Source organism: Cynoglossus semilaevis, chromosome 13 (assembly GCF_000523025.1).
Source record: "Cynoglossus semilaevis isolate Cse_v1.0 chromosome 13, Cse_v1.0, whole genome shotgun sequence".
In the NCBI taxonomy this organism is placed as follows: domain Eukaryota; kingdom Metazoa; phylum Chordata; class Actinopteri; order Pleuronectiformes; family Cynoglossidae; genus Cynoglossus; species Cynoglossus semilaevis.
The window spans coordinates 6,845,542-6,869,345 of record NC_024319.1 but is presented as its reverse complement, the minus strand read 5'-3'; the positions used below and the strand labels follow the sequence as shown (position 1 = coordinate 6,869,345).

At 40.0% G+C, this 23,804-nt stretch overlaps 1 protein-coding gene across 4 annotated transcripts in view; it reads right to left on the bottom strand.

The window, feature by feature from the left end:
* Positions 1 to 4,656: 4,656 nt before the first annotated feature.
* irx4a (iroquois homeobox 4a) overlaps positions 4,657 to 23,804 on the bottom strand; it is a 36,394-nt gene continuing 17,246 nt past the window's right edge. The window contains exons 3-9 of one of the 4 annotated variants that reach the window (XM_025061899.1): positions 21,214 to 21,331; positions 18,700 to 18,801; positions 10,910 to 11,200; positions 9,936 to 10,187; positions 9,116 to 9,222; positions 7,751 to 8,061; positions 4,657 to 7,087 (exon numbers count right to left, since the gene is read on the bottom strand). In XM_025061899.1, the coding sequence (XP_024917667.1) occupies positions 6,372 to 7,087; positions 7,751 to 8,061; positions 9,116 to 9,222; positions 9,936 to 10,187; positions 10,910 to 10,954 (1,431 nt within the window). In that variant the 5' untranslated portion in view covers positions 10,955 to 11,200; positions 18,700 to 18,801; positions 21,214 to 21,331 and the 3' untranslated portion in view covers positions 4,657 to 6,371. The remainder of the gene's footprint in view (positions 7,088 to 7,750; positions 8,062 to 9,115; positions 9,223 to 9,935; positions 10,188 to 10,909; positions 11,201 to 18,699; positions 18,802 to 21,213; positions 21,332 to 23,804) is intronic. The other 3 variants (XM_008323263.2, XM_025061898.1, XM_025061900.1) reach the window with 3 other exon arrangements.

Genomic DNA, 23,804 nt, shown 5'->3' with positions numbered 1-23,804 from the left:
TCGTCACACTACATGTTGTAGCCCCTGAGCAGTGGGCCCACAAAGGTGTCTCTCTCCCTCTCACTGCGGGACTTGTTAGAGATGCTATTTTGGAACAACTCTGCCTTCTCAAACCTGGAGAGGGACCAGACACTCCACGAAATAACTGAGCTCGGTGAAAAAAGCAGAATTTTCACATTCACATTAATTTCTTCTCTATTTTTTATAAACATAGTTCCACCGTTGAAATATTAAAAAAGAAAATCTGCAACACAGTTGAAAAGTTAGAACAAGATAAGAGTAAATCAAGACCTGGTAGGAGAAGGAGCACCAATCAGAGGTTGAGCCACAGCTGAGCATCAGAAACAGTAAACGGATGATCACAGAAACTCACTTCATGTTGTGAAAAACACAAAACATATATAAAAATCTACTAAAATTCCCCATCACAAAAAAACAACACAAAGCCAAGTCCATGCACTACAGTTAGGGGAGTGGGAGAGAGGCGAGGGTCACTGGAGAGGATATAAAAATATTCCTTTTTTATGTGATCAAGGTCATATTTTAGCATACTTTACTAATTTAGACAAAACATTGTCAGTGTTTTCATATGTATTTTTAAAATGAGTTCTTGAATGCAGCACAGGTCTCGCAACTGCCAGAAACGAAAAGAAAGTAGAAAGTAGCCACAATGTCACCCGTGTGAAAAACAAATCTGATTTTTCTCACATAATTATTTAACAAAGTAATCAATTTGCCACCTGAATACCAACTGGTAAATAAAACAAAAAGCAACACAAGAGAAAAAAGGCAGCCTTGGTAGAACAGTTCAACATTCTTCATCACAAACGATTGTTTCTGAAAGACAGCGTCAGATGACACCCATTCTCCATTTTCACATAATGGAAGTGCCAATGCTGAAACTTTTCCCTATAATGAGACTTAAAAGGTCAACACAGCACTTGAAGGGAGCGGAAAAAAAACCTTGATATGCCAGCACGACAGGTAAAACACTACAGATGATTCTCTGAAAAACTAATTGGCAAATAGTCTAACAAGACAACTCATGACACACATCAAAGCAGGAGGGGAATTAAAACTGGAAAAGGCTTTTTCTCCCTCACATCCTGTATTGAGCTGCAGGCCTGACAGGAATGTTGATAAAGTCTGGTTGTGGACTGGTTTTCTTTCCACCTTTCTCCATTTTAAACACATGACAATTATAACTTTTATAAAAGGACATAAAACTACAGTCTCTGACATTGTTCAACATATGGATCCTATAAGGGAAGCACCATCTTACCTAATATCACATATACGGAAGTATTTTTTGCAATGTTTCAAAAAAGCAACAATTTCATATATACATTTAATCTATATATATATATAGTATAAATGTATATATGACATTGTTGTATATGTAATTGTAGTATCTCTTTTATGTGAAAGTAACAATAGAATATAACAGCATATTTTACTTTTATTAATTTTAGTAATTTACTATTTTTTAAATTACTTCTTGAATGCAACACGTCTCACCTGGAGGATCTAGATTCTTGACACTATGGTGGGTTTCTAACTTTTAATACAGCACAACACGTGTGGTTGATCATTCGTTGTTAGGACTTACATTTTCACTTTGTGTAACCGTCTTGTTTCGACCTCATTTGTATGTTCCTCCAACCTCCTGCAAACAATAGAAAATGGAAGGAAAGGTCAGTGTTAAGTCTCCCTTGGCTTTTGTTCTTTAAAACAACAATATTGTATTGATCTGTCCTGAATGATAAACACAAATGTGTTGGTAAAACACCGTCTCTTTTGACCTTTAGCAATTACTTCAACGCCACACAATAAAAAAAAGTCAAACAGTTGGTGTTTCTTTTTCTCTTTATATTAACCAAACCTACAGCTGGATTACACACAGAGATTTTAATCTTGATTTATTTTCTTAAGGATAAAATGTTTTTATAGCAGGTTACAAACTTCCACCAGTCAGGTAGAAAGAACACACGCTAATGACTTTAGAAAGTGAGTGGGATATTTGCTCCATGTCTCTCACTGAAGTTTCATATCACTTCTGATGAATGGGCAAAAAATATAGAGCATAACAATGAGCAGACAGAGACGGCAGACAGTATCAGAGTCTCACTCACATCTAAATAGTCTGACAGCATTGAAGTGTGCTGTGATGACCCATGGTTAGCTGCTCTTGACCTGTTCACCAACCTTGAGTGGGTGTGAGGACAAGAATATTATTTCTTTTGCATCCGCTTTAACATCGTAAGGAAACCGAGGAGGCACAAGACTTCTGTGTGAAATGAATCTGTATTCAGATCAAGATTAGGCCATGAGAATCCTTTTATGAAAATAATAATAATAATAATAATAGGGGATAAAAAACAGTGTGTGTGGAGAGCCATTTCCTCAACACCACTGATTATGGATCAGGGAAACACACTCAAAGTGAGTCAGTCAGTCAGGGTGAGACCACTGAAACGCTGGAAACAGATGCCCCTCAGACTTAAACCTCTTGACCTGTGGAATGACTGCAGGGAGGTGCTGGTGGTGAGGAACTGATAGAGGCCACTCACCGGGTCCTACAGGCACATCCTGGACATGTTCTCTCAGCAGCAGCAGAACTGAAGCTGCCACACACACACACACACACACTACCAGCCATACACACAGACTTGTTGTTGCGTTGCCACGATATATAGAACTGTATAAATATTATAAAACTTCAGATGATAAAATATGATATTTGACATAGCAATGACATGAGCAATAATAAAAAGAGATTCTGCATTATTTTTTATACAATTTCATTATTTTTTAATTACAACCAGTAAATCTTTGATAAATGCATATAGCAGGGGTCACCACCTATATTTGTCGAAGCTCCAGAATTGTTGTAATCAAAGACGCTGGGGGATTGACACTCAAATAAAATTAATTTAAAATATTTTTTTTTTGTCCAACATTGTAATTTGATGTTGATTTTATAAAACCAGTCACGGGCCAGATTTGACTTTTTACTGGGCCAGATTTGGCCCGCGGGCCACTGGTTGATGATCACTGGTGTTTTTTCACCCTCCAAACCAAACTGATGTTTTAATGGTGTCTTACTTTTCAGCTTCCTCACTCTCTGAACTCGTCCACTGAGTTATTTTTCTGCACTGTATCAATATATTAATTTTCCACCAGCCTCCGTGCCAGGCATTCTGGTCAGCTGACATTTAGATTTGATTAAATCCTCACTTTTTTCTGTATTAAAATGATGTTAGCACACATCTATAGGCTGCTTAGGTTATTCTGGGTGTGAATACAGATTTGTTTCCTTAGAGTAATGTTGCTTTTAATTGGAATAAAAGGCCACTGCATTGATCCTTGATACCGGTCACAAGGGCACGGTTTGTGTACATGCATGTTTGTGGGTGGTGGTTGAGGTGGGGGGAGGGGGGTCAGGGCGAGGAGGGGGCAGAACAGCGTTGTTTGTGGTCATGCTTCATATTTCCATTTTAGGCTTTGATTACATCCCTGTTGTTCTCACCGTATTAATATTAGCCAATGAAGAGGTGAATAAATATTCAATTAAGCCTGAAACCCCTCAGTGTGTGTGTGTGTACGCGTATGTTTGTGTCACCGTGTGTGTTCATGTGTAATGGTGTGTAAATATATTTATTCTTCAGGGTCATTGTGATATGAACCTGTCCCAGAAACCCTCCACCTCCACCCTGATTCCAGCCACCACAGAATTGTTTTGTTCCTTTTTGATGCATAAAACACCAGAGCTGTTTATAGTTGATGTTAAAGATTTGTATAATTCTCATCATCATCATCATCATCATCATCATGTGACAGGCCGTTTTGCTTCAAATGTGAAGTGTGGCCAGGGCCATAAAAAAAACAAAAACAAAAAAAAAACACTCCCTGTCTATAAAACACTGCTTTTCTGAGTCATTGTTTCCCAAAGACTGGGTTGCGACCCTCAGGTGGGTCGCAAGAGTCTTTTTTTTAAGTTTTGTTTTATTAATAGACATTATTTAGTTTACAAATAATGTCTATTGACTTGGGTTGCGAAGGTTTGTAAATGCAGTTCCCCAGACAAAAAGTTTGGGAATGAAGTATGAGAGATCCTAAAGACATTGTCTTAATCTGAGCAAATGTCTGTCTAAATGTCCTACAGATTGTAAACTGGTGAGAGTCATGCACATTCAGCAGTGGTTTCTACTCTTGGTTTGAGACACCCAGAAGTGTCATGACTTCCTTAATGTTTTAACTAACCTGCACCTCCCATAATGCAGTCCTACTTTGTTTTGATCCATTACTTGGAGTTGCAGACAGAAACTATTCTGGGGAAGGGAGTTTGATATTTTCTCACTAAACGAGATACAAACTGGCATAACCGTCGACTTCAGACCAGTAACTCTGCGCTGTGCTCACTTTAACACGCTGCCTAAAGTGACGGAGCTTTTTGCCTCAGTTAAACGTCCCATCATATGCCAAAAACCGTGTGTCTTTTTCAAGTTTTAAACCTAATTGGTAATGTTTAAAGGCGTTTAAGGGGGGGGGAGGGAGGGGAGGGGAGAGAAAGAGAAGGAGGGGGAAGGAAAAAGAGAAGAGAGGGGGGGGGGGGGAAAAAAAAAGAAGCCATCAGTCGAGGTTTGCCAGGTCGATAAAGCTTTTAGATTTGGAGATGTTTTCAGGGGGAGCCCATTTCCTGCGGCTAAGAGTTGTTAATGGAGCTTAAGGAATTATCTTATGACTCCCGCTCTGAGAACAGTTTATTTCAGCCCTGGACCTTGCTCCGGTGTCGTAGTAGCTGAATATGCTGCTGTCAAAACTGCTTAATGAAAAGTAACGCGTCGCTGATTACAGTTTTATTTGGTCTCTATGTAAAAAGCTCTCCGTTAATTTACCGTCTCGCTCCCTCTGTGTGTTCGAATTTGCCACGGCCGAGTGGTTATAACAGGTCTCTGTTCTCTCGAACTCTCATGTATATATATATAAATAAAGGTGATGTGGGCAATAGACAATATAAATATATATATATGATATTCTGTTTTTGATCAACAGAAAATCCCCTTTGTCCACCCTAGTACTTTTTTCCTAGAAAGGGTGAAGGTCTCAATCGTGCCTTTCCTATTAAAATTCATCACTGACGCCCCCTCTCCTCCCACCTCACAGGACAGAGTCCCCCGAGAGCTCCACTTTCGCCATTACTGTCAAGTACCCTTGACTCCTTTCGTTTTGCCCTTTTATCTACAACAACTAATTCGAGTTCCTTTGCCCTTTTCACTTTTAGACGTCGGGAGGGTCTCTCCTGTATGAAGCCCTTTAACTTTTCAGCATCCAGGCTGTTTTTTTATTTTTTATTTTTGTTTTGTTTTTTTTTCTTCCTGAGTAGAACCCACGTCTCCAGGAAATTGAGGGGTTAGTGTCAAAACGAAAACTCCCTTCAAATTATTTCACAGGGCCTCCCGTTTGAACCCATTAATGGACGTATATGGCGAATAACTTACCCTTTTGACAGCTGCATCATGGGCGCTGTTGAGATGTTTCGATAATTTTATCAGAGAGCACGGAGGGGAAATCAATAGGCTGACATGAAATATGACTGCGAACATCCCAATTACAGCCTGTTTAGAGGGAATTAATGAGGCAGAACTTAGATTCTGATATTGCTCTGTCTGGAGGTTGGAGCTGCCTCGTTTCCTCACTGTCACTAAAGCGGAGTGAACGCTGTGATTGCGCTGAAACAGAAAAAAAAAGATGGTTTGATGAGCTGCTACAAAATGCCACGAGAAGTGAGGAAAATGTTTACAGCGGTGAGTGTGGTCTTATAAATGAACAAAACACGACATTCAATGAAACAAACGCCAAGCCTGTTGTTCAGCACCACGGACAGCACCGCTCAGCACCAAACCCAACAGCACACCTCCAGAAACTGATTTTTTTATTTTCAGTGAACAAAGTTAAAATGCTCTCTTCCACTTCCTCCCAGAGCTGTGCATGTTGTGACTTTCTTTTCATTTAACAGTGACACTCAACTGCCGAGTCAATTAAATTATATTTAAGTACATTTGCATGCGCATAATAATAATAATGATAATAAAAAAGAATCATGTAAACTTTAGGCCTATTTTTTTCTTTTAAAGATGTAAACTTTTTATACATTTTGGCGGTTTTGTTCGTGCGTTGAATTAAAGAAGCCAAACTGATTTGGATATTTTACTGACGTGACGCCAATGAAACATTATACATAGCTACCATTTCTTTAAAATCATGACGAAGATCGAAGGAGGGCGGGGTGACAGGCTTTTTCTTCCCAACCAAGTTGAACTCAGTCCCAAGTCTTTCCCTTTTTGCATTTAATGAGCCATTTGGTTTTGTTATGAGCAGAAAAGCTTGTTGGTGGTTTTGGGAAAACTCATTGCACTGTCTTTGGGGTCTTGATGCTGCTGCTGCTGTTGGAGGATGGAAACGCTCCTGTCAGAATCCAGGATGGTACCTTTAGTGTTCGTGGTCCAAGACACGGTAGTGTTGGTCAGGGCCTGGCTCAAAGTGCTGTGTCTAAACAAGGGATCGTGGAAAACCCCGTCCACCCAGTTTCTCAGGGTAGTGACAGGCGAGTCCTGCCTGTTGTCCAGGCCGATTACAGGAGAGGTAGCGGCAGGGGAAGGGCTGAGGGAGGAGGGCGGCGCCTGGCATCTCAGCATACAGGACGGATACTCAGTCTGGTTCAGGGATGTGGCGGTCTGGGCCAAAGACCAGATTCGGGGTTTGCCGTCTAGTATCTGATGCCCCTGTTGTTGCTGCTGGTTGTAACACACCTTGGCCTGCGGTCTGCTGTCGCCCTGGAAATCCTCTGGGTTCGTTTTGAGGCAGCTTTTGCTCAAGTCCTGGTCCCCACCGAGTGAGACCGGGATGGAGATTTTCAGGGACGAGTCCTTTAAGAGGTGTTCAGTGGGGCAGTCGCCTGTCGTGGACATGTGCGTGTTCATGTGGTAACGGTGCTTCAGCTCACACTCGGAGTTCTCCGACTCCAGCGTGTCGAAATCGTCCAAGTCGCTCAGCTGCAGGTCCTTATCAGCGCGACTTCTGGTCTCTGGGAGAAGGGGAACAAACAGCAGACACGTCACAGACTTATACGTTGTCACGAAGTGGCAAAAACGTATTAATAATATCATGACGAGGCATTGGGAATTCACTCTTCCTCCAGGCCTCTACAGAACATGTGGACCACTGACACTGATTTCACATGTACAAGTCGTCTATTTATTCTAAAGGGAAATTAAAATTCAAAATTACACTAATCTACCTCTACCATTACCTACCGCCTACTACCATTATTGATAAAGGCACGCAAACATAAAAAATATATATAAATTAATGAAGAGAAAAAAAAAGGAAAAATAAAATTACAAACACCTATATGTATGTTTTAAGTTTGTGTGATTTTATCACTGAACTATGTCTTTATCCTTATTATAGGTTTAATAGATTTCAATTAATGGCAATAAAAATTCGAAAAAGTTAGAATTTAAATAATAAATCCATGATAAAGAATATAAATATAAAAATCGTTATGCATTAATATTGTTTCTGGTTTAAAGAGAGATAAGACATTAAATATTTAGTAAATGGAGAACAAGTATCGTCATTGTGCTATTTTGAACAATCTAATCTAAAAAATAAAAACCCTCCTCACGTTAGTACAAACATAACATTTCATATTTTTTGTTTTTACTTTATTACAACAGAAACTAACCATCCTCATTGTTTTCACTTTTTGTCTGCTCCTCCTGAGAACCATCCTCATCCTCATCATATCTCTTCTCATCTGAGCCTTTGTTCCTGGGCGGCCATGTCATCTTGTTCTCCTTCTTCAGTCTCCTCCTGGCGTTTGCAAACCAAGTGGACACTTGTGTCAGGGTCATCTTGGTGATGATGGCCAGCATGATCTTCTCGCCTTTGGTTGGGTACGGGTTCTTCCTGTGCTCCTGCAGCCAGGCCTTCAGGGTGCTGGTCGTCTCACGTGTGGCGTTCTTCCTCCTGGTTCCGCCATCCATTGAACCATATCTGTAAACCAGAGCCACGCAAACAAAGTGGTGGTGAGAGGGAACATAGAAAATTCAAATTTGACAAAATCAACGTCTTTGAAAAAAATAAAAAAATCTATGTTTGGGATTGTGTATATTTAAAATAATTTGCCTAAAACCACAAAGGATGTACTACACCAACTGTGGCAGGACAACACAAAGTGCTGGTGAGGGTTTTTCTAGTATTTGTTTTTTTTTAATAATATATTATATATATTAAAACCATAACAAAGCAGGTCTGCTACCCTATCCTCTCCCCCTTGTTCAAATTTATCCCAAAGAGCTGCATTTAAAATGCACAGTGTTGATTTTCAGTCAGCAGTGAGTTGTAAAACTCCTCTCAGGGGAGGCTTTTATGAGGCCTTTATTGCTCCATAGCCTGGTGCAGGTCAAGCACTGCTGAGGGAATCAGAGGGAGGGAAGTGCTGCATGTTTTCTTACCCTGTAGTGTTCCCTCTTAGATAAAATAGAGTGTAAAATTGCTTTATTGAGTGTAATGATAAGCCCTCAGGTAAAAGACAGGCACAGACAGAGTGGTATTGCTGTAGGCCTACTTGTTTATCTAAATGTTGCAGATTACGTTTGGCTCAAGACTCGGGCCTTTTGCTGTGTGTGCACTTGGTGTGATGTCACTGTGAGAATTTAAACCGTTTTTTGAAAGCTGCTTGTTTTTTTTTGTTTTTTTTGGTGATGCAAAATCTCTTGTTGGTTGTAAAACCAATCGATAAGACATTTAAAAGACGGTATATTTCACTGTGGTGTTGGACTTTATCAAGATGGAAAGAACATTTGGATCACAACCATCATGTTCGTTTGTGGTTTTCATTCACACAAGGAGGAAATTCCAGGCTATTTTGAAATGACATCGTCTAATACTTTTTTTCAGTGTAACTTTTTCTTTCTATTTATTTTCTACAATTTGATGAACAAAAATGAATCTGACTTTCCTCCCTCGTCATCAACCTGCATTTATTAGTTCTAGTCTTAATTTATATTTAACAATGTAAGATTCTTGTACAGCACGTACAACGTACCTGTCGTACTGATACTGTCCCAGTGCAGGGTCATATGGGTAGTAGGCTGTTGCCTGGGTTATTCCAGCGTGTGCAGAAGCAGTGGCATCTTTAGTGTCAAATGTGCCCTGAAAACAGAAAACAGGCGTTGGACATTGGCACAGAGAGTCAGTCAGAGGAGTCAGAATAATAACATGTGAAAGGCTGTTTACCTGTTGGTTTGATTTTATAGAAACACACAAGAGGAAGTATGCTGTTAAACTGTAGTACATGTCTGCTTTCTTAGAAGAACAGGCGTATTTGTAACACAAAATGAACCAATAGGGCAGGGTGTATCTTAAAAAGTAAATATCTTTTCATAAATAATTCATCTACACATGGGTTAATACTACTGAAAGTTTCTGAGACGTTGGAAAAAACAAAGAAACAAATCAATAAACAAAGAGGAAAAAAGTGAAAGGACAAAATGAAAGCAATTCTTGCACTGTTATTAAAACATATCTTAGAGACCTTTGTTAAATTAATAAACAATGTTTGAAGCTGATATTCTACACAGTTTCCCCTGCTTTAAAAAAAATAAAAATAAAACACAGTTCTTAAGAAAAGCCTGTACTACAACATATTTCTTGCTCAGCTGGCAAATATTTTTTATTTATATATAAAATTATGTTAGACTGAAAGGTGATTTGGGAATAAACACCATACAGTAAAGGACCGGTGTTTTTTTTTCTGCCGTGTAATGCATTTAAAACCATTGGAGATCAGAGGTGCTCCTGACTCAAGCCTTAACACCCTGCGGCTCCATTCATCAATGCCAAAGGGGATCAGATGAAGGTCTTACCAGCGAGTAGAAAGCCGAGGCGTCCGTGCCGTAGGTAACATAATTCCCATAGCTTTGACCGCCGGTGTAGGGACTGCTGTACACGCCCAGAGCGGCGGCCGAGCTCAACTCGTGCCTCGCCGTGGCCAGCAGCCGGCTCTCGTACACCGGGCAGTAGACTGGTGTCTGCCCGGACGCCGCTACCCCGGAGTCGGCTATGGATCTGCCGGTGGACTCGCAGCAAGTGGTTAGAGAGTTGGTTGTCATCAGAAACTACAGGACAGAGACCGGATAATTGTTATTGATATGCATTTTTATTAATGTGCGTTAAGTGATTGCATGAGCTCAAAATAATATATTTTAAAAAATATATAAACAAGCAGCTGCGGGATTATAAACAGATTATAAACATCTCAGTTCTGATCATTACTGCAACTGTCCGATGACAATTGAACATAAGGTGAAAATATTTCACAAATGACTTTTATCAGCCTGACAATGTCGCGTCTTTTTACAGTTAAGTTCGCGAAAACAAGTGTCCAAAACAAACCGTCTGTAAACAAAGACACTACAAAACTAGATGTTTTCTTATCATCTCCTGGTCGATCACTGGTTTTCTGAATACAAACTTATTTATTATGGCTCAAAGCCAAAACTAAACAGCTGGGTGGAGGCGCACAAAGTCACACACGCACACACACACGCTCATGCACGCAGCTTGCAGAATAAGTTGGCACCAGCTTTCCCGGCGCAAATAAACATATGGCTGACATTAGAGAGCAGCGATTATCTTGTAGATTGGGTTGATCGGGTGGTTTCTGGTTACCCCTCGTTTTGACCTGCGAGGTCTCACTGGCTGTAACGCAATACCTTCCCCGGTAACTAAAAGCTCCAAAGCGCGAGCATCCCTCACCGCGAGTAAAAGCACCGCGACGAAATCGATAGAGAGATAAAGCAAAAACAATCCAATAAGTCAACTAACTTCAGGGACTTACTTGTGGTGCAGACGAGTAGGGATATCCAAATTGTGGATATGACATGGCAGGCGAGTCTCCCAATATCCAGAAATAAGGCGAGACTGAGGGTCTCCACTCTGTCTCGGGCTGCGGCTCTGTTTGACTGTACCAATTGATTGGTAAGCACAGACTCCTAGGATGCTTATAGGGCGAAGCAGAGCAGCATGTTTAATTTGTGTAAAATGCCCTCCACTCGAACGCCTTTCCACAGGAAAAAAAAAATTAATAAATAAATAAACGGAGGACGAAAATCTCTTGCTTCCCCTTCCGCTGTGATCATAAGAGAAAAAAAAGAAAAACACAATCTGACATAAATAGATGAATTAGGGGCAGCAGCCTTCTTTGCCCACAGAATAATCACTTTGCTGTCAGATACATATTTTTGCCTTATAAAAAAGTAGTATAGAAGACGTCAGCAGCAGAGGCAGGATGTTTTAAACGGCTGCGACTCTGACGTCAGAAGTTTCTCAATCTGAAAAATGCCCGGACTGTAACTTTAAAAAAAAAAAAAACATTCTCCCAAGCCTGGCTGGCGACAAAAATAGAAAACACAGATCAACAAGAAAATGAGGAAGAAGAAGAAGAAGGAAGATTAATTTACAGCCTCCATCAATCAATTGGGGGCCAATCAGTGTCACCGGATATGCACACGTTGTGTTTTTGAATTTGAATTACACCAAATCAAACCCAGCACATTCCTACAGTGACTGCACTCTGATGCTAATCAAACAGAAGTCATTGATTTTAAACTAATTAGTCAAGAATATGTTTATATCAAGAGAACACTGGAGATAGTCGAGCGTTAGAAGCCACATTTGTCATTTTAATTATGTTTATATATTTTTATTTTTTATTTTTTCTTGACATTTACAAGATAACATTTTTGGTCACACGTGGGTCTCAAGAGAATTGTAGTGGAAATGGATGTTCATGTGTGTTCAGAGGACTGTAGTTGGAACAACTATAGGCTTTTCATGGACGTCCAATCAGAATCGATTATCTATCTATCTATCTATCTATCTATCTATCTATCTATCTATCTATGCTGAGTATTAACAACCCCAGTTACTGTCCAAAACACCCCAAAGTGACTCGCCACTTCCCCGACACCGGTGCGCACTGCCTTGCTTAGAGAATCCCGGGTTGAGACACGCGGATAGCCCCGGGGGTCACTCCTCAAATTAATGATGATGTACTCCCCCTTCTCCCTCTCCTCCTCCTCCTCTCTTTCCTCCTCTCCAGCTGGATCTCTGCCTGCCGGTGACAGGTCGATTGAGAGTGATTGATGACCATCTAGGGAACCCGGGCCAACATAATAATATGATACCGGCACCTTGTAATAATTGCTCACTTTCATTTACAGATGAAAGAATTAATAATGAAGGCCCACTAAGGCGGTGAGTGCTTCTGTTAAGTAAAAATAATGATAATAAAAAGTCACTTTTATTTCATCTCTCATATATGTATTTATTTATTCATCTGCAGCGGCGTTGTGGGAGGCCGGGCTCTATAATGCATGATCTCCCATTCAATTTGACAAATTGAATTATAGGGGTTTAGTAGCTCCAAGCAAATGACCATATTAACGCTATGAGGAGAAGAAGAAGAAGAGGGAGGGACCGGGTGGAGGGAGGGAGGGATGGAGGGAGGGGCGGTGGGGGAGAGGGCTCCAATGAGTTATTTGCATTAATTCTAATGCCACTTTATAGCATTAAACACCCGTCTGAGGCACTCAACCGTACACTCACTCACTCACTCTCTCACACAGAGTGTACACTCACTCACTCACTCTCTCACACACAGAGTGAAAGAGCGGTGTGTGTGTGTGTGTGTGTGTGTCATGCATTCATCTCCAGAGCCTCCCAGTAAAAACTTTACAGGAGCCTTTCTCAAAGTGGCGTTAAGTCGAACACGGTGGCAAGAAAATACATGATCGACAGACTAACAAATTAAAACCCACTCCTCCCGCCATTCATCCCGCACATTCCCCTTCTCCTTATCCGCTACTACCCGGTGTTATCGCCGGGCGCCTGTGATGAAATATTTAAGCGCACCAGTATATGCTTTTAGACAGAAAATGAAGGCGACAGCGGGAGTTCATGCTTGTTTAGCGTTTAAAGATTAAAATACTTCTGTTTTTCTTTTCTTGGACAGATGTGGAGACGCAGTAATGCTGCACACGTTCAGGGTGGGCTTGTCACTGCCTTTCTGACCCGATATTATCAATTAAAAAACACACGGTTGAACCAGTTAATGACAGGAGTCAGGATCAGATCAATCTCATAATGAACAACAAATCAACTTCACAATAAATTGATTTTATAATAATTTTAAAGCTATTTTTCCACAAAGAAATTACTGTAACAGACTTGAACTGGTTGAAATCTTTCTTTTCTAAATAAGTGCCTAGACATTTCCAAACGGAGATGTATCTGGAGTGCAGGCTGGCCAGTCAAAAACAAACACACTTTTTTTTTGCAGATCTACTACAAACCTAGTCCTGTTGAAAATTGCTTCACGATCCATTAAATTATATATTGACAGAATATAAGACTCTTTCTGGAGGTACCTACTGTATGATGAGGCATAGGTTTTACACTCTCAGAAAACTTACTTCTGAGTAATCCTAAACTTGAAGTTAGGTTTACAGACTTTGTGGAAGTGTCTAATGCAATCCCTTCACAATAAAAATCACAATTTGAGAGTTAGAGTTTAACGACTGCTGCATTTCTACTCCCTGCACCATCATTATTATATGTTGCCTTTGTATGTTGCGTCCTTACAGACACTATAACCCCAGGTCTGCTGCCAACAGTGGGGCATTATGGTGTTGAAGTTGCTCAAGTTTGTGGAGTTTTTCTTCAACCATATGACACCCACCTCACTCCGCCGTACTGGGAATAATAACTGTGTTGCACTTTGAAGTAAGCTGCTAATTTGCATCTTCTTCCCAACTAAACTCATATTAAAAAAGTTTCCCAGAAACATTGTAATCACGAAGGTGTCACTTCCCTGATAATCTGCGGTTGATTAATGAGCCTCAAAGAGGAGCGTGTGTGGGTGCGTCTGTATTTCTGTTTGTGTGTGTGTGTGTATGAGGCAAGTAGAGGGGGGGGGGGGTAAATGAAAAGAGGAAGGTGTTTCTTATCCCACCAAATTTGAGCTATAACTTTGAGGTGACACCGGCAACAACAACAGACACGTTCACTGTTATTGACGCAGCATCCATGCAGATCAGAAGGTGCTGTAGTTGGAGGTGGAGGCGGAGCCACTTGTTAGAATTTTTAACCTTTGTGTCCTTGACAAGTTACCCAAAAATGGGTATTGTTAGTTGCTAGTTTTGAACCCTTTCTCCCCCAACATATCTGTACATTCGCAGCTCTTTTGGCAGAACTCCTCCAACTTTATTATATCACATCTAACAAGTAGAATAATAAAAGGGCAATTTCTACATTTGACAAAAAAAAATAAACATTAAAATTTCCTTTCAGCCGTTTTTCTACAACAATAGTTTTTTTCCCCTGTAGGTGGCCATATCCCCTATTTTGGAACCACTCCCTTGGCGGTCTTGGGTGCTTTGATTCAAAATATTTGTAGAAATGTTGTCAACTTTGAAATTGTGATTTACCTTGAAGCAGCAGTTTCACAACATTATTAAAAAACTATTTTCTGGTTCAGTTTCTCTTTTTCCTTTCTGTGAAGAATGAAAAAAAAAAAAAAAACTCGACTTCACTGTGAGGACAGCTGCACAGGGAAACTCACACTGTGACATGAAGCCCCAAGCTGCTCCCAGGCTTTTCAATAGAAATCGTGTTTCTCCTTCTACAGTCATAGAAACGAGCATTCTATTACAGACTCTCTCACACACACACACACACACACACACACACACATACACCACACACACCAACAAAATGCTTATCCAGAGAAACATTAGCCTATCTAGTGTCTAGTCTAGTCTTGGAGTCCAAATGGAATATTGATCTCCAACGATCTTCCCAATGTATTTCTTATTTCTTCTCTTGACCAACACAATGATTTTTTTTTCATTTCTACTTTTCTGGCCCTAAAGCTGTAATGGTTTTTGCATGGGTTGGATTGTAGACCAGGTTCCCTCGGGGGGTCGGGGGGGGTTTGTATAAAACGGTGACTTCTGATGTTGCTGTTGAAGATGAAGTTGTTGTGGTAATCAATTCTTTTATTTGGTTGTTTGTGCAAACTAGTACACATTCCCTGTCTTTACAAGCTTAGCTGGCTTTTCAAATCACTTCCTTTTAATGTGCTCTTTCTCAGGTTGCAGCTTGGTTCTTCTAATGTATCCATTTATATTACCAAGTGTGTCTGTATGTAGCAGAGGTTGAACAGTACAATAGGACAAAAGGTTAGGGAGGTTTTTTTTTATGTCAGCAGTCTTTTGAATAATAAAAAAAAAACCCATATGTTTTTAAAGTAAATATACTACATAATGTATATTTGGTATGAATACAAAATGTAAAAAAGTCAAAAACTCGGTTTAAAATTAGTAGAACTTCTTATGTCAAAAGATAATGGATTTAACAATGGACTCTGGGGAATCCCATTATAACAACTGAGTATTTTAGTCCCACAAAAGATAATGGATTTAACAATGGACTTTAACAATGGTTCAGTTTTTCATAATTTATCGACCACAGCTTTATCAACCATTCAACTCACTTATATTATAAAGCTTTGTGTATAATCCACTGAAAAACACACAAAAATGTGTGATACAATATCACAGGGAATCTATCAAAGCCTTTCAGTCTCCGACTCCTAACCCTGTCCTCCGTCTGTCTCTCCTTCCCTCTGTCACTCTTTCTCCTCCCCAACCTCCGTAAGAGGTTTAACATGTCAAAGTTCTCTCAGCACATCCATAATTGATCACCACAGCGGGAGCATCTTCGCTGCACTTCTTAACTAGTTATCTGCAGGTGTTCCCTTAGCAACTGGCCGGGAAAGGGAAACGCTGAAGTACTGCGTGGCAAATCCTAAACTCCCAAAAAATATGTCTTGTAAATCTTGGTGTTGCGGTCGTGTTCTCTTGTTCTTCTCCTGGACTCAGTACATGTCTGTCAGTGACACGGAGTCTGAGATACTGGTGAAAATACTCAAAGGTCTTTAACGCTGTGGCTGCATCTATTCCTCACTGCTGTGAAGTAATGCTCAGTACTGCAATAACCTATTTTTTTTATTTTAAGTAGTTGAAATAAAAAAAAAAAACATAAGTAACATAAGTATGACCTGCAGGTTTATTAAAAAACTATTCAACAAGCTTTATGCCTCTAGTTATTACTGCTGTGGAGATGGAGCTGCTCACACACCAGTCTATTAAAGTTGCACTAAACTGTAACCAACCGTGTAGTACAACAGAATGTAAACAGATGGTACTTTGTGTGGTGACAAATACATGTATACAGATGCCGGTTGATCAGTTTATCACACAACAGTTTAACCCGTAAACCTTGGAAATAACCTTTTGTTTAAGACACTTTCGAAGAACTCAAAGCTTCATTTTGTTCCTAATTATGGAGGTTTAAATTTAAATTTTAATCTGTCATAACTCTAGGGGTTTCCTGATACCAATAAAAGTACTATTAGTTTCATTCAGTGTTGACACCAAGTAATGAAACTGATACTTTGTCAGTTAATGTCCTGTGAAGTAGAACTATGAACTAATCAAGGTCAGACTAAATATCAAATGAAATGAATTTAAGAAAATTAAAATGTAATTTTCTGCATAGTAACATATCAATCACTGCCTGAACAGAAAGTGAGCAGAGCCTTTTCAGTTGTAAACACTGTCTCTGTGTTTTTCTTTCACCACATTTACACATTTCCGTGGCCATTTTTGTAATAACAGCATTTCTCTCAAAAATGACTAATTTTTCTCCTTTTTTGCCGCCTCCAACACATGTCTCCTTCTGATGCACACTGATGTTATAAAGTCAAAGTCCTCGTTCACCGTTCACCGACATAATAGAAGTGGTGCACAGAGCGGATCTGCGTTCAGGGCCAGCCAGAGAATGTGTTATAAGCAGTGATTATCTTTGCGAAGACAACATGGCCCAGGCAGGCACTTACAATCATTTATTCATAAATGCATCCACTGAAACACAAATGCACTTTATTGTCTCATTCTGCATCTGATTTTACCCCATAAACCAGAAAATGGGCTGAGTTTCTAATGAAAGAGCCATGTTAATATCAAGGGAGATAAGAGATGGCATGTGCAGACGTGAGCACAATGTGGAAACCCAATCACAAGTTCCTTCAATCACTCAAAAGCTGAACAAGAGGAAATGGATGCATTTGAATACTCCCCTCTACCTGAAGGTAATAATACTATACAATTTTAATAGAAATTTAACATGCAGATGCTTTTTGCCTCTCTTCTGCATAAAAGTCATTCAGGTAAAGCAGGAGTAGCTATGGCAGATGTGGGCAGGACATGGTTTTTCCACCTGCAGTTCTCTATGAGTTTAACCTCAGCGGATGCACCGGTGTTGGATTTCTAATGTTCTTCCTTTTAGGGTCTTCATTGTTCATTAAAAAGCTTGAGATTTGGGTCAAAAAACACTTCATAATTTACATCCTTTCTTTTGTTTAATTCTCCCTTCACATTTCAACATAGTTTAATGGGTTTTTTTTTTAAAGAAAACTGAATCATTCCACACATCACGGATAGTATCACGGAATACTGTACTGTACTGTTCAGGAAGACCAGTGTTAACTGTGAGAGGAGTGTTGTGTACCTCCTTCAGCTCCACAGTCTCTGAGAGAAAAACACATTTAAACAGAATCTAGAGTGTCACAAACATTGGCCTCTATAATTCATCAGCGACCATGGTAGAGATGTTTTTTAAAGGTAATATTTTCACTTTCTTCTTCCCATATTCATTGTATCTCTTCTTAGACTGAAATAGTCCTGCCAATACTGCCTTGAAAACAAAAACCCAATCCTGCCAATACTGCCTTGAAAACAAAAACTCAATCTTGTATAGTCTTTATAACATACGTATACACTGCGTGTATAAATACCCCCGTTTTAATAAATGGCAATAAAACAATTAAACGAACACAGATTAGTCACGTGTGTGTCACGCTTGACTGAAACGTCTCACATCAGTGAGTCTACAGTATAACGTTTAGTTTTCAGATACAGTGCTATGTAACTGTGTAACACAAAGTCATGACATTACCCATCATCCCCTCTGCCCCCACTACAAAGACATGATCACTGACTGCATGTCATCCACCGTCAGACCATTTCCTCCATTACTGACCACTGTAGCCCACAGTGGTGCAGGTAAACAGCAGGTGTCGTGTCAGCTTCTTATCATTTATGTCCTCTGGTTCTGTCGGCTGCTACAACACCTTCCACCAGTGTATTTGTCATAGCAGGAAAAAGAACATCGCCTCAGTATGTTGTATGACAACTGGACTGCCGTGTTACATGGTTTAACTCTGTCAGCACGACAGTATTTTTTAAAGTTTTACATTGTTGACCTCGACCTTTCACAAGAATTTGTTTTTACTTGGATTTTAAAATTTTGACTTTTTTATTTAGAAAAAAATGCTACAACATATTTTATAATTATATGTCTAAATGCCATTGTGTTATAATACCATACTTTGAATATCAGAGGTTAAACCAAATCAAACTTTCTTGTGCCTCATCATCCGGAAAATCTATGAAGACCATTTTTGATATATATTTGCATATTTAGGATTGAAATAAACAACAGTACCAGTTTGGTGGTTGTCTTCTGCTTCAACTCCTTCACTGCCTCTGCTGTTCTTTCTTTTTGCCCCAGTGACTTCAGACAAATAATTCATGTTGGCCTTTTGCCCTGTGTCAAAAAAGAATAGAAAAGGAAAAAGTTTGAGCTGATCAGAGAAATAATTACATTCTCCAGAAAAGATAGTTGAGGGAAATGAGAGCTTTTCTTTCCCCGGTGATGGGGATTTGTTGCCAGAGGGTTTACACCTTTTCATACACTTCCGCTTCAAGACGAAGAAGGAAAAAAACAGAAGCTTGTGTGACATTCGTGTCTGTAGAAGTATTGTGCCCTGGAACCATGAAATACATTTCCTTGCTTTCACCCTGACCTTGAGCCCTTTAGCCCACGGCCATTACTGTCACACACCCACAAAGGGTCAACACTTGAAACCCCTGAATAAAACCATCTTCACCTTTCAGACAGAAGTGGTGGTGCTTTATAAGAGCAGGAAAAACACAGACAGGACCCTTGTAATGTATGAAAAGCTGTTATTTGTTTCTTCAAGGTTGCCTGCAGCCTGTTTTTTTTTGTCCAGCCCCTGGACTTACTTTTTTTTTTATCTCCTTTCCCCTCGTTCAACCCATCACTTTCTACCTCTCTCTACTTTCCTTTCGGAGGCAAAGATTCCTGTGGCCCCTCTGAGAGAAGTGTGTGAAAATGCACAATGCAGCTCCCCGCCTCCCCCAGGCTGCCTACCCCCGGCACAGAGTGTGAGAAGAGGGCCCTGCATTTGATGCCTGACTGACCAAATCTTCTGCCAGATAGCAGGGCCTTTCTATTCCCAGCGGCGCAGTGAGAGCGTGGCCAGAAGTGGTGCGGAAGGAGAGAGGAAAGCACAGTAATTGTATCAAGGTCTGTAGAGATTCCCCACCCACCCAACACACACCCACACCCTCCTCTGCTCTCCTCTCCTCTAATCCTCTCCTGAACTGCTCCTCAGTTAAAAGGGGAAGGGTCCCTGGGTAGTAAGAGGCAACTTCTGTGCAGAATAACCAAAAAAACAGTGTGCACTCATATATGAATAACGTTCAATTTATCACATGAGGGCCCATATATTGAACACAAAACTGTGCACTGTCCCCAAATCTATCTATTTTTCAACACTACTATAAAAAAGTCAGATTGTATTCTGCCAGGAAATAAGCGTTTTTGTTTTACGGCAACGTCTTTTAGAAAGATAAAAAGTCAGACTTCCATGAGTTCAAATATACACAACATTACTTTACATTTCCAAAGTGGTCAGTGTAAAGGTGACGATGAAAATAATACAACAACTGTTAAGGGTCCACATAAAGAATAACAGCACCGAAACACAACAATGGACTTGAGCCAGTGACACCCTCCTTCTTTAAAGAGCCTGCTATTGTAATGCTAAATATTTTATCACTTGACGGGAGCGAAGTTCAGACGACCTCAGGAGAGACACGCAGTTCAAGTGTTAGTCAGACTTGAGTGTCCTGTGGAAATTGGGAACATCATTCCACAGCCCATAATGAAATATGGCTTTTACTGCTTTAGATAAGGCAACTTGCACAAATAAATACAAAATTACAGATATAACCTACATGTGCTGTAAACATTTTTATGTTAATTTAATTTTATGTTACATTTGGCCAAATGTTGCCATCAATTTTTATTATATTATATATATATATATATTTTATTTTGGATTTTAGATCTAGTTTCAAGCACTACAAATTCCTTCTAATTGTGTTTCTGGTATCTTTCTGCTAAAAAAAAAAGAAAAAAGAAAATCACACCTAAAATGGCTCTGACCAATGAATGAAAATACAAACACTGTTTGCAAATACTGTATGATACCTGCAAGTTCCCTTCTAAACACCAGAATTATCATTCAATTATATGTCGACGACACGCATCTCTTCACACATCTTCCCCACAGTGTCTTCTTCCACAAACTCAAAATGCATTAAATTAAACGTGATTCTATATTTCGTCACAGTGTACATTTAAATATGAAGTATGAAGAAAAAACTACTGTACCTGGCTGCCGCTAGAGAGGCGCCATCTTGAACGCTTACTAAATGTTTCTCAATTCATCAGTGCACTAATGACCTTCTAGAATCTTCACTAAAAAAAGTTAATAAATTCATACATTTTTGGAAAGAACAAAGGGTCATGGATCTCACAACACATCTCTGCCACCACACAGAGGAAACTGACCGTCTTACTGTAGCTACAAGATCTTTAGTCTTAACTTTGCGGCTGCCAATACCAATACAAATTACAATGAACATATTCACTGAGTCTCCGCCACAGACTCAGCTAAACCAGAGTCCTCTTCCAGGGATCAGGACGCTCCACATCCATTTCAAAGGGTCGTGCTCAAGTGCTGCACATTTTCTACATCCCTTCCAATTCATTACCCCTCCTCACCCGCATGTATTATTCTGCCCGCTACACATTCCCTCTGGTCTCTGAGGGCAAATTTACTGGTTGAGGCATTTTGACTCCATTTACCTTTTAAAAGCTACAGTTTAAGGCTCAATATTCACTCGCACGACTCCATTCCTCGATGGCCTGGTGGAACTGCCGACTTCCTTCTGCTTTACTGAGCAGCTTAAATTTTCCTTCACTGCTTTATTTTGGAAAAAAGAAAAGAAAAGATATGGTTGGTTTGCTGAGTGTCTTTGTGAGTAAAATATATATATAAAAAACTTGAATTACAGCCATTTGTAAAAAAATTAAATTTTTATTTAAGTACGGCACAGGTATTTTCTGTCATTTTTTTTAAAGCAGTAGATCAACGTGAAGCTGTGGTCTAATAATCTGGTTTAAACTGTGATGAAGTAGGCTTCATATATAGGACATGACTCTCACCCTCACCCTCCTCCTCACCCTCCTCCAGTGGAGACGGTGAGGGGGGGGAAACATTATGCATATTTCAGATGGATTTAAGCAACGTCCTGTGGGTCCTTTAAAAGCCCATCACATTTATGAGGACAGCATATTATCACCATCAGGAGTGTGTCACACCGGCTTGGAGAAGGAATGACTCTAATTGTTGTTGGCATTTGAAGAATGCACTCCTGTGTGGAGCCAGAGGAGTTTAAACTTCAGGTTTGAACAGAGACGGCAGTCAACAAACACAAGTTGGACTGTTTTCATATAGTTTTACTTTGAAAATCTTGTATATCACTGAAGAATCAAAGTCTATATTTGGCAAATCTTAAGGTAGAGGGACAGCAGATACATTTAGCAAAAACAAAAACGATGGGGCAAGAAAAAGATAGAAGTAACTTTATTACATCAGTTAAGTTAACAAGTTCGGGACTCATATCCCACCCTCCCCCATCCCTGCATCCCTCCGACATGGTAAGGTAAAGAACCAACCTCCAGACTGTTATTTTTGACTCTCTAAACTGACCTTCAGATGTTATCTGTTGATTGTCTCTATAAATGTCCCAGGATGGACCAGCTAACTGTCCAGTGTGTACCCACACCCTGACCTGATGACTGCTGGGATTAGTCCCTGCCACTCTCAATAAATACAAATCCTTAAACTAAACCTAATTATCACGACAATTACTTTCTCATATTCCTTGTTCATTAATACTATAATATGATCATCATCACAATAACAAGGAAAAAGAAGTGTGCAATTTTAATAAAGCCATTAGTCACAAGTGTTGTTATTTCAAAGGGACTCATTTGAAAAGCTTTTAGTAATGGGGTGAAGGGGTTTGACTCCAAATTTAATGTTAAAAAAATAAATCTCCACACTCGAGGTCGGTTGTTACGTGCGAGACGTGTGCTACATGTTTTCCTTTTTTTTTTTATAAATCCTCAACCAAGGAGGAGCGTTACAGCCTTAGGAACTTTTAAATTCACCTCTTTATTAGTCACAAACTGACATCTGAGGGAAACTAATTCTAACGATCACCTACATTTGGTCAGTGTAACTTTTCTTTCCTGGACTGTCCCTCCAGCACAGAGGTTGTTAGACGATAGAGACACTTAAAAAAGTTCATTTTCCCACACACGAACACACACACACACTGTCAGCAGCACAGACAGAGACAGTGCTGTGTTGTAAATAAGGACCACAGTGTCTCAGCAGCCGGACAGAGACATAAATCTTGGAGCCCTGAGGACAGGTGTGGGATCCAGGGATGGAGAAGTTTAAAAGGCCGACACAAGTGCTTTGATTCACTGTAATTGTCAGAGTACAGTGGATAACAGTGTAGTCACCGTCCCCACAGAGACAACTCTCCATCCACACGTTACAGAGCCTTAAACATTTTTTTAAAGAGGAAAATAATTTAAGCACAACAGTTAAGTACTAGAATAGTTTAAACAATAATTCTATTTTTTTTTTTGAAGACGTTGAGAGAAGCACTAACTCTGACTGTTTGTCATCATTTTATTTTGTTGTTGCTCATTTTTCCAGTAGTGCAGCAGCCGGGCTAATAAAGGCGCAGGTAAACTACAACAGAAAGAAAAGAGCTCAGACCCAAAAGAATTACAGCTGCAGCTATTACAGAAGTCCCTAATCCCATGTCTATACTGCATCACCCAAAAAAATCAATACTAAGTTGAAAGCGAGGTAAAATCACCACGGTCCCTTAAAAACACAGGGACCAGTGCTGGAAATGTTTAAAAATGTACTTTCTCTTAACTCTCTGTCAGCCGTTTGCTCCGCACCACGTACGAAGTTAATTTCCTCCGACATAATTTTAATCTGGTGGTGGTGGTGTGTGTGTGTGTGTGTGTGTGTCGGGGGGGGGGGGGGGGGGGGGGGGTGCGTTATACACATACATCAATTAGCTTTATCGTTCATCTTTGCTGCTTTTGATGAGTTATATCCTGGAGATCTATGAAATGAGTGACAACCAGGAATGTTGGTGCGTGCGCTGCTGCGTTTGTCCAGGCAAGCCCCGATCACATCAGTCACACCTGGCGACTGCCTTGGGCTTACCAGCCTGTAATTTCATGGCTCAAAAGTACAATGTCTCATTCTGTCAACACTCACCACTGATGGAGGCTCACTCATTTGCCCTGGTGTACAGCACCGCTGTTTTTACTCTTTGGTATTTGCCTGGTGTGGCGTG